Here is a 14,071-nt window from a genome sequence, read left to right as displayed (position 1 = left end):
TCTTAGGTGTGAAATACTCATAAATACTAAGTCCTTTTTGTCAATGTTATGAATATCCCCTTAATGTAAATACTAAGTCCTTTTTGTCCTCAATAGTCTTGTATTTACTTTGTTTTCTCAGCCAATCATTTGGTATATATGTGCACTGCTATGCACAGCAGAGAGTTGTGCACAGCAGATGATGTTTTCCTATGCATGAACTACATGTTACTGGGTAAGTGGGAAAAAACTTAAAAGGACAATGGGCTTAATGCTCATTCCAACTTTCCCTCTAGTTAGAAGTTACTTCTTCGAGGGTATTTAAGTTAACATATGCAGCAAAGTTAGTAAAATCACACTTTTCAAGTGATTAGAAAATTTTCAGATCAAAATTCTATAGAATCATATTGTGTCAAAACTCTTATAAATACAAAAAGAAAAGTTTTTTTTTTTTTTTTTTTTTTTGAATTAAGTTCATCCGGGCCAGATTACGCGCACCACGATTACATCTCAAGGGAGATTTTTTGGCATTAACAATGCTGTGCAGCTCCTTCGATTCTCTAGATGAATTTCTTCTTCCATTTGAATATCATACATGGATCTGATTAGTTTCCTTTGAAAGCACAGTTCATGCAACATTAAAAAAAAACTAAAGTCTACCCTCTTGCTTCTTGGTGGTGGCCGTGGTCTCTTATATAGGATAAGGGAATCTAAAACATCCCAACTAACCTCTGTTAATTACCATTGTTAGATAGAGACTTTACACAAGGATCGATGGATGCCTTTCTTTTTTTCTTCTTAAGAATAATTTTCACTTACCTTCTTTAGATTTATTTATTGATTCTCCCTCATTCTCTTTTCCTCTCCCCTCCAACATTGATGAATCACCACATAAACGAATGCATGTAAGATATTAAATGGATGATGTCATGTAGACTCACATTTATTCACCATACGAAGGTGATGACAGTCTTTTCTCTAGTTTTTGTTTCTTTGACCAAAATCATGTTGATAAAGGAGAACTGACCTGGTTCGGGTTCCCGTGAACCCGAACCATATCGGTTGAGCCCAGTCCGAGCAATTTGGATCAAGTCAAACCAGCCAAGATAAGGTCGGTCAAATAAATACAAAGGCATAATAGCAAGACGAATACAATAAGACTTGTAGCCAAAGAAAAGGTATTCAATTGGGATTCAACTATTCACATTTGAGTAGGACTCAATGATTAAGATTGGGGTGGCAGTCCAAATGATATTTGGGTCTCAGTCAAACTCCTACAGAGAAAACCTATAAAAGGATAAGAGAATTAATACAAGAGAAAGGGACACTGAATTAAGCAGTCACTACTAAATACTTTATTGTTCATTGCTTTCTTGTCTTCCTTAATCGGAGAATTTCCTAATTAGATTGTCGGAGGTGAAACTCGACCACCCTGATCGAGCTCATTCTTGCAGGTTCATTCGGTTGAGGAGACGTGCAGGATTGCGTAGCAACACATGTAATGCAACATAGAGTATATACACCAATTAAGCATCAAAAGTATGTAGAAATTATTTTGTATTCCTCATTTTATACTCTAATGCTAATTTTCACTTCAATGCATGGCTATTTTTACTTTCTTGATTTTTACTATAATAAGTTTTTTGAAATATTTTTTATAAATAAGTAATGCTTTTAACACCCATTCAACTTTAATATTTTATTCCCATTGATAAGCATATATAGTTTGAATTCAAATATATGGGTTTATTATTTTGAGGCTCTTTCTATTTTTCTTATATTATTTATTGATTAATATTGAGTTGCTTCCTTTCATTCATTCCTCCCCTTTGTTTTCTCCATTTTTCATTTTTATATTTAGTTTAATCGTACATTCTTAGAGGACATAGGAAAAGGAAAGAAAATATAATAAAACATATTTGTGAAAAGAAAAGAAAAAAATTATAAGATGTATTTAGCAGATTAATATAACTATTCCTATATTTTTTTAAGTGGGCTAAGCATGCATATGGATGACTACTTGGATGTTAATTTTCTTATAATAGCTATCATATTCTCCACATAATAATATTAAGGAGTTGTTATGATTTATTTTAAAATAATTAGAAGGTTTTTCATTTTAGATTAAAACCACGAAAAATTCTTTTATAGATAAGCAAAAATGTATTTGTAAATGAAAGTCCAAATGAAAGAAAATGACATTAATAATTAACCATGGTTGATCGCTATTATAACGGTTTCTATAGATAGTGTTTTTGCTTACTTTTGCCATTTTTTGACAATTTATTTGTATTGTATACCTTGAGATATTAATTTGATAATAAATATTTGCTATGAAAATATTATTAAAAATATAGTATCATTAGAAAAAAAATGACAATGACCTCTAAGTCCTTTTTAATTAGTATGAGAAAGAATTGGTCCCAAAACAATTGGATAAAATGCGTTAAGTCATGCGTAATGTAAAAGTCTTTCTTCTAAAATATTGTGTTAAAAAATGCAATGAGGACAAAGAGCGGTAATATACTTCAAACAAAGATCACAACTATTTTCATTAGGGTTTCCAAAGCAAAGGCGACACATCTTACACACATCCGCCGGGTGTGATCTGATTCAAAGATAACTAAATATTCACATGGTGAATAGGACCCGTCGTCGTATCCGTTTTTATGTACCTGATATGGTGGCTGAAATTGGAGATCATGCAAGATGCTTCACGAGCGGTTTTTTGTGCATCATGTTTGAGAACTTATTTATTGTGTAGATTTTTTTGTTAGATTCCTCCAATTCACCCAAAAGATTTATCTCCGTCCATTATGTCTACTAGCAACCCCACCTCACCCAATTCAAAATGATACTAATGGCATAAAATATTATAGATTATAACTTTAAAATCTCCTAAAATCCTAACCCACTAACCCATTGCCTCCAGTCCGCGAACCTGGAGTTCTAGTAGAAGGCAATTTTGGACCATTCGAATTGAGCCTGACAATTTGGAAATCGAACCTTTGGACTTGGATGCACTAGGAGATGACCCGGCTACTTTAATTGATTTCAAGGGGATCAAAAGAGAAAGTCAGTTTGGAAGGATTAAAGAGGAGATTTTGGCATGCACAGAAACCAATGCAAGAGGACCCCAATGCCAAGGTAAAAGCATACTATTGAGTCAAGTATGTTTGAGGAATCTACCCCGCAAAGCCAATCAAAAATGACTTTCGCATGTGAAAGTTATAGGGACGGTTGATCAAATTGACTAATAGCCCACAACCCAGAAAAGGGGCAATTTTGGGTTTTCAGGTTCAAAACCCTATTTTGTTGCTTTCTAATCTCATAAATGAATTGTTTATGTTCCTTGGAGGTTGAGAGTTTGGGTGAGGGGAAGAGCTTGGAGTTTGGAGAGATCTAGCAAGTGAGGAAGTGCCGAAGTGCAATTACGAAGATAATCGCGTGTGAATGTAAGAAGACCTATAAACCCTTTTCTCCAACTACTTTGTATGGTATTTAAGTTGATAGATTGCAATAATGATGTCAGTTTTAGAAGTTGAGTTGGGTTGAATACTCATTTATGTTCCCCCATCATGTTTCTTAACCCCTTTGAGCAATGAATAGTGCTACCTTTCTATTGTAGACCGATTCATTCTCACAAAGACACCCGCAGGCGACACTCTAAGAACCAAATTGGGGATTTTTTTTTGAGACTAGTTGGGATGTTTCAAATGTGTTTTTGGGACAATATTATTGTTCCATTGAAGTTCCAAACACCCCCCCCCCAAATCAATTAATTTCGAAACAAGCATGAGAATTGAATTTTTGGTCCCAGCCAGGGAGGGGGTCGTGAGCTTGACTTGCCGCCCCCTGTCCGGGTTTGCAAGTTAGGTCCGATTGATGCTTAGTTTGATTCCCGACTTAAACCTAATTTAGTCCATATGTTTCTAGGATTCTTATAATGTGTTAGCACTCTTGAATTGTGGATTTCTTATATTCTTGGAGATCATTCTTGTTATTAACGGGTGAGGAATACATTATCGTGTATTGTGTATTATTTAAATTCTAATTCTTGTTATTGCAAATGTCTTGTACCTCTTATGAATTGTGTGTGAGACTTTGCATGAATAAGATGTAATATGATGTTTATGCTTATGTTACTATTCAATTCATTCAAATGATGAGTGTGAATATGATGTGTTCGGAAATTGTGGTACTTCCAGCACGATGTGTGATTTCCATGGAGAAGCCACGAGGGCATCCGCTTATGTATGTGCGGACAACCATAGGGTTACAAGATTTTAGTCCAGCATAATATGCGATTTATGTGGGAAACAACATCCCTAGGTAAGAAAGATACGCGGACCAAAACGACACTAGGCGTGAGAGAAGGTATCTAGATCACATGTAGTATAAGACATAGATGACCTTTCATCGGGTTAGATTTATACTTGACATGCACAGTACTCAAACCAAATGGTGTTGGTGAGAGAGTGGTGACTTAATCCTAGCCATAATATTATGTGATCTAATCCCATCCAACAGGATCCCAACAGAAGTAACCAGTCCATGAGGGAGAGTGATGAAACTACCCAAACGACGCTAATGTTATTATTTAATGCTTTGCCATATAGACTACATTCGTTAGGCTTTAGGAACATACTTGCATATTCATTTATTATCACATTATATTTATATTGCATTTGATGTGTGTGACGCTGCGCGATGTATGATTATGCTGACCTCACTGGGTTCTGTGGAACTCACTCATTATATATATATATATATATATATTTTAAGTGAAAAAGTAACTTTATTGATGAGTAAATTCATAAACATAATTTTTTTTAGAGAAAAGGTAACTTTATGGATGAGTATATAAATGATTGGACTTCTTATGCTTTCACTGTGGAAAATACAGGCACGCACAAGAACAATGTATGAGCTTCATTGAAGCACAAAATCCGGCAGAAGTGGCATTTGAGGGTAGTGACATGCAAAGTGCAATGGAACATGATGTCAAAAGAACGGAAAACGCTCCACTGGACACTTGTGGTCCCTGGATGTTAGCCCAAAAACCCAATGGAAACGGAGAAGAGTTCCAACCGAATGGGGCACTAATGGAGACAACAAGGAATGCAACAACGGGGTTGCGATTCATGGGTCTGCAGTTAGAAGAAGAAAGGGATGGGAAAGAAAAGGAGTTTGTAGAAGTGGGAACTAGCACAATGTAGTCATTGCAACAAGTGGGGCCCACTACCAATAATAGCATGAACCGGAACAACCGAAGGATGGTAGAAGAAAGAATAAATGTGCAAACTAGGGACCAAAGGAACAACAACAAGATAGCTAGAGAATCCCATATTAATCAAACTTAGCCTAAGAGTTATGTTCCACCACAATCTCTAACTGATACACAAAATTGAGTAAACCAAGGGAGAGAAAAACATAGCTCACAAGAAACAGGAAAAATGGTGACTATATGGGGTAAAGAAAATAGTAACCAGACTATGCAATGGAGCAACAATACAAGGGTGAGTGAATCTAATCCAAGACATGTAGGTGGAGGAGTCGAGGAGAACTCAAGGAGAAAACCACCCTGATAAAGATTTCCCACATGATAGAGGTACCAAATCAAGTGACAGAAGAAGCAGAAGCTGATATGATAATCAATCACCCTGACAGGGATGAGCGAATGGAAGAAGAGGGAATTTCCCAACAACTTTTTTAAGTTATCTATGAAGATAATGAGTTGGAATGCAAGAGGTGCATAAAGCAAGGCTTTCTTGACAGCAATTAAACATTATCAACACACGTACAGGCCTGACTCTATCATGATACTTGAACCACGTATAAGTTGAGACCAAGCTATGAAGATGATTCAGAATAAGCTCATGATCGAGTGAGATGGAGTTTTTATCGAAGAAAGATGGAGTACATTCGCATGCACAATATATCTCATTTGGGGCTGGAGAAACCACAAGGCGCATGACAATAACTTTACCAGACCGAGGAATGGGGTTGAAGTCATAAAGGACTATCAAATTCAGGTTAATAATGCATGGTGAATGAACAAAGAGATCAAAACATCAAGGGGATGCAGAAGACTAAAAGAGGAATGGCAACACCTAGGGAAAGGATGGATCAAATGCAATGTTGATGCCGACATAATCACACAGGGGTAAGCTTGAGTGAGCGGACTCTTCAGGAATTCAAAAGGTACATTTATAGGAGGATTTGCAAGGCGAGTAAATGGAAGAGATGTTGTAGAAACTGAGCTACATGCAATCCATGAAGGGGTCCGTGTAGCAATTGAAAGAAATTTACTACCATTTATTGTTGAATTGGACTCGTCCAAGGCAGTCCTTATCCTCCAACCTAGCAATTGATTGTAGAGAATGGCACGCATAATCCACGCAATCAAAGAAATGGTCGATATACATAAGAGTATATTGTCTTCAAACTTGTGTATAGAGAATCAAACTGTGCTGCTGATTGGATAGTTAGGAAGCTCACTCATGAAGGACACTGTGTACTTATTCTTTCAAGAACCTCCTCAAGGCATCGAGTAGTTTCTCCAGGCATAATGGCTTCACGTACCATTCTTTGCAATGTAATTTTCTAATTTGGGTGCTACACCCAATTTTTCATACAAAAAAAATATATATATTTATGAACTTCTATCAGTGAATTACCATTTTCGATAATTATAGTAGTTTTTGTTTACAAAGAATTACCCAACAATTTTAGTCTGCAATTCAATAAAGGAGATTATTTTTTCCAGTTAGAAGTCTTTGCCATTTTATTTGGGTCCAACCCTTGAGGCTTGAGCTGAGGAAATTAATTACCAATAATATACTATATTTTTCATTAAATAGATATAACTATCAATTTCACTAGAGTTTATAATTTCGAGGTCATTGTTATGTAGTTTTCATAACCTAGTCTATCAAATATTAGATTCCTCATCATTAAGCAAAGAAAATTTCAATAAAATTCATGGTAGATATACTTAGAATATGGAGTCAATAGTTAAGTGTCTTTTAATTTTAGTAAGTCAGAATATGATATTCAGTTTTCATTTTTATATTTTATATATATTTTTTTATTTAATTATACGTTCTTTTTCTTAAAATTCTCTACAAAATAGTTTTATTTATTGTTTTGTACTCTTGGGTATTACAAACCCTAATTAGACTTTTTAAAAAACACTTAGAAATCAAAATCATCAGACAAAAAATCAAATACAATTAGTGAAAGAGATGAAAGCAAGAACAATTACAACAGATGACATTCAGGGAATATGAAGATGTTTACACCTGTCCTTCCTAATGGCGTCTCTAGCACATTAACCATCCAAAGAATCAAATTTAAAATTAATATGAAATAGACGGATTAGTTGAGAAAGGTCTTATGAAATCCCTGCATTGACAAATAGAAGATTGAGCTGATAAGGTTGTAATAATTTTATAATATATAGCTAATTTAATTTCTATTAAAACTTTGATTGAATGGGATTGAAAGCAGATGATAAGGTTCTTTATTCATTGTTTTTGTTTTTTAAGTTCTCATTTCTAATTTTTTTTTAAGCTAGAACTTTGGGAGTAGAAACCTGCAAAAAGATTCCAAATCATATACAAATTTTCATTGTTTATAGATTGATTTAATGATTAAAAGATGATGTTGCATGGCTTGGCTTGCCTCCTAACAACTAATCCTTCTAGCTTTTAAAGTTAAATATGTTACTCATCTTAAGCAAAAGCCTAGGGTTTTTTCAATTATTAAATCCTTCAAAAGGCTAGGATTACTTCAAAATACCATATTGAACTTCAATTTATACCATATATGTTGATGAAGCTATAAATTATATTATTCCATAGTGCAGACAGTAGGATTTTTAAGAAAACCAATGATGGCAAAATGTTTTCTATTTTCTATTGTACATGTTATTTGAATTACTCAGGGCTATACAATTATAGAAGAAGAGCAAATACTTCTAATATTAAGTATTTTTGAGATACGTCAGGAGCTATTTTGAATATCGTATGAAATGAGCTTTTCGAAAATTATAATACAAAGTTAAAACAAGAACAAGAATGACACTGACATATTGAATATCTCCGAATCATCACCACCATCTCAATCACATCAATACCACAATGTCATTGCTATCACTATTGTTGCTGTTGCCACCCCCACTATTACCATCATTGAACAATGTATACTTCTGTTAATGTGTAATTCACGAATGTTTTTGATCTTCTGAAAGGGATTTTTTTTCATTCTAGTTTCAGTATATGATGCTTGTGAGGACAAAAATACTCAAAATATTGGAAACATAAAAGTATTTTCCAACTCAAAACAACTTGGAACAAAAATTTTGTCATATACAACGTTGCTAAACATTTATGCAGACTCGCACTATTTTTTTTTTTTTCAAGACCTTATACCGATGTAGCTTTTTTTAAATAAACAATTAATATCAAATGAGACATTTTTAGTTGCTTGTAGTTTTTAAAAGCTCATTGTTACCATGGGTTCTTAGGTTCAAGCTCATATTTCACATCTCCCCCCTCCCCCACAGAGTTACCTGTCGAAACAAATTCATATCAAACATTAATATTCTTAACTTTGGGTTTCAAATTATTTATCACCTTACAATTTTCTTAGGGCAGTTTCCATAATTTCTCCCCCCATACCTTCTTTTTATTTTTGCTGTTGTAGTGTTTTCTTTTAATGCATGACATAATCAAACTTATGGATTTCTCAATTGAAAAACTAATCAATTATTTCATCATTTTTCAATTTTAATTCGTACCTACTTCATAGAAGGAACCAGAACATAGTATTTGGCTCTTCTTCTTGAAGAGAATCTTCTAAAGAGTCCAATGAGTTATAGGTTTTTTAATCATAATATTTGAATTAGAATATTATAAGTAGCAAAACCTTATAATTCATTGGACACTTATTGAGAGACCCTCCAAAGAGAGGATTCAAACCCTCAAAATAAAAAATTATGAGACCTCAAATTTAAGATATTTTAGTGAACATAGGTTTAGAGCATCTAGCTTCAGTAAGTGTACATGTAATTATCCATGATATTAGTTTTTTGTACAAGAGAAAATGTCTTCTTGTCACCAATGACGAAAGCTAGATTATAAATTTTCCATTGGTTTCCTACAAGCAGATCCTCTGCGTTTGGGTAGGGCGTGCATTCAGCCGCACAATGGCCTACCTGTAGTGCCAATCAACCACTCCAAGTACCACAGGCAAGCATCGTATGCCAAATGCACGGACGCATGCTCTGCCTTGACACAAAGGATATATATGATTCCTGGCTTCCTTAGATGATTTGGTCTTACCTAACTTACAAATTAAAAAATGTCTATATATATACTACTTGCCGGGTAGCATGGAGGTTGACGATTCAAAAAAAACCTACCCTTAATTTCTTTACTTATCTTTTCTAAATATAACATCATTTAACTGGGAATAAGAGAATATAACTTGTTTAGATGGCTATGAACTTATGATAATCTTTTGTTGTCAAATCAATTAACAACTTTTGAATGACCACAAAAGGAATCAAATCTATTAAATGAATCTAGCCATCATCGCAGCAGACTTTCGTTTCTATATAAAAATTTTTCATTTCATAATAGATTCGACTACTTGTTAATTGGATCTTAGGCTTAGATAAATCAAACCAGACCCCATTATTTGAATTTTGGTCTTGGTCCCTTTCCATGGTGGTCCATATTCATAGCAATCCTATGCATCATAAGTATCAAATAGAGATCAATATTTAATAGTCAGATTAGAAACCAATTGTATGATGAAATGATCCATGCTCATGGGTCATATTGATTCCTTATCTCCTCATTGTCAATCATTATTAGGGTTTAGACTTTAGAGCCTCATTATTTAAGGCCATGTCCAAGAAAACACTAGAAAACAAATAGGTAATAATGCTCATGCAAATACATTTGTATTAGGCAACATGGTACACATCTATTTATATCGAAATGAAATAAACTTTGAACTAAGAGGGGTAAGCAATATATTTCATATATATAGAAACCAAGTGACTGAGTGACACTTTTTTTGTTATTTACTTATATAGTGTAAGTTTTTGCACATATTTAGATAAATATATGGTCGCAACTGTAGTTGTCAGATGGAACAAAGTGAAAAGACGAGATATGATTTTTGCTCTTCTGTGGACAAAATGGACCACGTACGTATTAGCTCCCTGTTTGTAACTCTTCACTACACAAGAAATAATTCGTTATATTCTTATACATGCATTAAATGGTTTTTTTTTTTTGGGTTGTGTTCATCACACCAATCACGAGGACTGGGCCATATGCTGACAGAATGGGGAGAAGGAGAAGGAGAAGGTGTGGAAGACAGAGGTCTAAATTCAAAACCTCCTTAATCTTACTGCATCTATATGAAAGGTTGCCACCAATATGCCAGAAATACATCTACCATAATACGATTACATAGTCCAGCATGTGTCATCCTCTCTTGTCCCTTCTTGGAAAAGACCCTCTTGCTTTGATATGTCCAGCCTTGCAATGATGGGTGCAAACTCCCTCCCCCAAACCCTTCTCCCTTGAAGTATTTATTATTCTTTCTAATTTAAATATAACATATTTATATATTGTCAATATTAAGTACCATTTCTTATAATTCAAATTGTCTTTGGGGACCGGGAGGGACGGGTATTTATATTTAAAAAAATAATAATAATAATAAACAAGAAAAAAAATAGCTATTTTATGTATTAGAGTTGAATTTTTTTATAAAGGAAGCTTCACCAATCCTCCTTTAAATCCTAAGCTTCTCTTGTCGGTCATTCCTTCATCAAAATATACTCTTTCAGGTTCTCTCTCTCTTCAGAAAGAACACTTCTTTTCAGAGTAGAGAGAAAATAAGGAACGAGATTTATAACATCTTTGATCAAGTTGCAGAAGAAGAAAAAAATGGGGTGCAAGTCGTGTGAGAAGCCAAAGCAGAGGCACAGGAAAGGGCTATGGTCGCCTGAAGAAGACGAGAAGCTCAGGAATTATATTCTCCAGCACGGCCATGGCTGCTGGAGCTCCGTTCCTACCAAAGCTGGTGAGTTGCACTCACTGCTGCTTACATTAGCATCTTATTCAATTCCTTCAAATCACTCGTCCAATGCATGCTAACATGAACTGGCCGTCTCAAATCTCAATTCCGGCCATTCTGTGTATCTTAGTGTTATTTACTTAGATTAAAAATTTTCACTACTTCGTAGCGCATTGCGCACCAGTAGTTTCCTTATTGCCCAGGATAGAAAATTTAATTAGATTAAAGAAATAAATGCAGGCAAAAACAAGTAAAATAGTCAACACCGACAAGGAGTTTTTGGTAAATTCATCCTCTACTGCATAAGCAATTAAGCTGGCATGTAATCATGTATGCATCTCCAACTGGTTACAACTAATGGCTTGTTGGAATGGGATTTCGAATATAATGAATGATTGATTGATGATGATGATGCATGAGTTACATGTCCCATGCATTTTTGGGTCCCATGCATGCTTTGTATATGATTGAACTTCAAGACTTACTTAATATGTAATAATGTTATACCACTGATGCATTGCATATATTGATCATCAGAATTGTATAGTTTAGTAAATAAATCAACTTCTCAAATTTTGACATTTTGTTGATGTTATTGGTGTTGGTTATAGGTTTGCAGAGGAGTGGGAAGAGTTGCAGATTGAGGTGGATCAATTATTTGAGGCCCGGTTTGAAGCGTGGTCTCTTCACCTTACAAGAAGAAGAAACGATCTTGTCCCTTCATCACATATTAGGCAACAGGTAACTAATAATCTCTATATTATTTAATAAATAAGACAAATAATTTGAACGTGTTCTGGTATCATAAATTTTCTCGATTAATCCGTAAACTTTAAGACGCAGGCCACCTTCACTCTATTTACTCTATCTAAAGACAAATAGTGATTCTCTTTGTACATATGTATAAAAATAATTGAAAGTTACTTCCTATGTAAGAAAAAAAAAGAGTTAGACCTAGAGTTTCTATCTATTTATTTTTTTTTGGTAAGAATTTATATATTTATTTAACTAAATATGAGTAATATATGATATTATAAGAAAGTTACTGTAAAAACCAAACCTTCCTAGGTTTCAAGTTTTAAACCTAGAATGGATTACTTGTGAAAAATCGATTTTACTATTTGGAGACTTTAATGAAAACTATGGCAGTAAAAGATTTGACTTTGACTAAATGGTTAAATCTGTAATTCAGGTGGTCGCAGATTGCTCAGCATTTGCCCGGAAGAACTGATAATGAGATCAAGAACTTCTGGAATTCGTATTTGAAGAAAAGGGTTCTGAAATCTGGATCTTTAGGAGCTCAAAGTAGCAATTCCCAGTCTCTAATGGAATCCACACCTACACCAACCCAAATCCCAAGTTTTGATTCTTTCAAACTCACGAAAGACTCTCCCACCGATACAGACCAGTCAGTTCCACAATCTTACGATTTGCGTCCCAACCCCATTAAAGAAATTACACAGAGCTCTCTTCCAAAACTACTATTTGCTGAGTGGCTCTCCTCAGATAACAATCATGGTCGGAGCATGAGCTTCATCAACTCAGGCGAAGAAGTAATCCCAAGTGAAAACTCCGACAACTTGAGCATCGACGACGATTCATTCAGAAACAATTTGTTGCATTACGATATACCTTTTGGTGGTGAATTTCATAACTTATTCGGCAATAATAATGGTTCTAATGCCGGCCAAAGATTGATTCCTCAGTTCGAGTCCATCGCCGGAAATGGGTTTTCCGATTTTGTTTCCGTCGGACAGAGTTGCAGCGATTTCAGCCTAGCCGCCGCCCATGACATAATATATTGATTGAAAAGTGAAAACCACCATTAAAATGTTTGTTAATTAAGCTGTAAATTTAAGTGTTAATGTTCCATATGTTGCTCGTTAATTTAAGCTGTGAATACGAGAATTATGATTTTGGTTTTTCTCAGTCAACGTTTCTTATGATTTTGACATGAGAAAAGAATCGGAATTTGGTTTAGGTGAATGGCGTGATTCGAAGAAGTTGTTAGTTTTTTAAGGACACGTGTCAGATAATGGAAGTCCTTTGAAGCCTAAGATAGTGACGTTATTGAACTGCTCCCATTCTTTACGTAATTGTCACCGTCACTTTTTTTTTCTTTTTTTTTTCTTTTCTGAAAAGACGTAATTGTCACCGTCACTCACGGCGTTGATTGCATTAATAAAACATAGACCTTCCAGAATAGTGATGGCCTCCTTGGGGTGATCTGGCGTGTGCACCTAACACCGAAACCGCTACGAATTACATACAAAACCGATATGATATTGGTACGACATTGACATAGATTTGTCATTCTTAAATTTCTATAGTGAGAATTTTTGGGTTTTGTGGGCTTAACTAACACTGGTTCCTTTATCTCTAGGTTATATTCATTCAAGGGTATTACTGACATTTACTAGTGTGAGGAGTGGTTAAAGGTTAGGGTTTTATATTATAAATAACCTTTTGGATCCGCGTAACCGTCATACGATACATCATTTGGGTTTAAGGCTATTTAATACACTCAACATACATTCAAACGAAGGATTCCAAAGAGTGAAAGACTACGGAAGATTCAAGGAGACAACAAGAACGCACTACAGGTATTTATTTCTACGCTTCCATGATTATATTCATAATTATGAATTAGTTATTATAGGAACTATATAAATCCTAATGGATCCAACAAGAATAACTATTATAAGCACTGGCATATGTAACTTACATAAGTCATGAAGCTAAGAGTTAGAATTTTGCCAAACTTCCAATAGTTCAAGCGAAAGGACAATCTTATACAAGGGAATCTGCAACCAAATTGGAGTCCCATGGAACAAAGCAAATACTACATTTATTAAATATTTGTTTAAGACAGTTGATATTCCAAGAAATAGAGTTGGTTTCCACAACTGAATTCTTATTTTTAGTAATCTATTGTATCATCTTCAATGAACCAGATTCAATGATAAGGTTCATGATTCCCATTATAGTT

The 14,071-nt window shown here is 34.5% G+C and overlaps 1 protein-coding gene across 1 annotated transcript; it reads left to right on the top strand.

Annotated features, from left to right (window-relative positions):
- The first annotated feature begins 10,820 nt into the window (after window positions 1-10,820).
- LOC149030083 (transcription factor LAF1-like) lies at window positions 10,821-13,280 on the top strand. The gene is made up of 3 exons (XM_089152188.1): window positions 10,821-11,088; window positions 11,694-11,823; window positions 12,275-13,280. The coding sequence occupies exons 1-3, from the start codon at window positions 10,953-10,955 to the stop codon at window positions 12,885-12,887; spliced, it is 879 nt and encodes a 292-aa protein (XP_089008314.1). The 5' UTR covers window positions 10,821-10,952; the 3' UTR covers window positions 12,888-13,280.
- The last annotated feature ends 791 nt before the right edge of the window (window positions 13,281-14,071 follow it).

The sequence above is a fragment of the Hakea prostrata genome, chromosome 1 (assembly GCF_041222555.1).
Source record: "Hakea prostrata isolate BN-2017 chromosome 1, UWA_Hpros_2, whole genome shotgun sequence".
Taxonomy (NCBI): domain Eukaryota; kingdom Viridiplantae; phylum Streptophyta; class Magnoliopsida; order Proteales; family Proteaceae; genus Hakea; species Hakea prostrata.
This window is presented reverse-complemented; position numbering and strand designations above follow the sequence as displayed.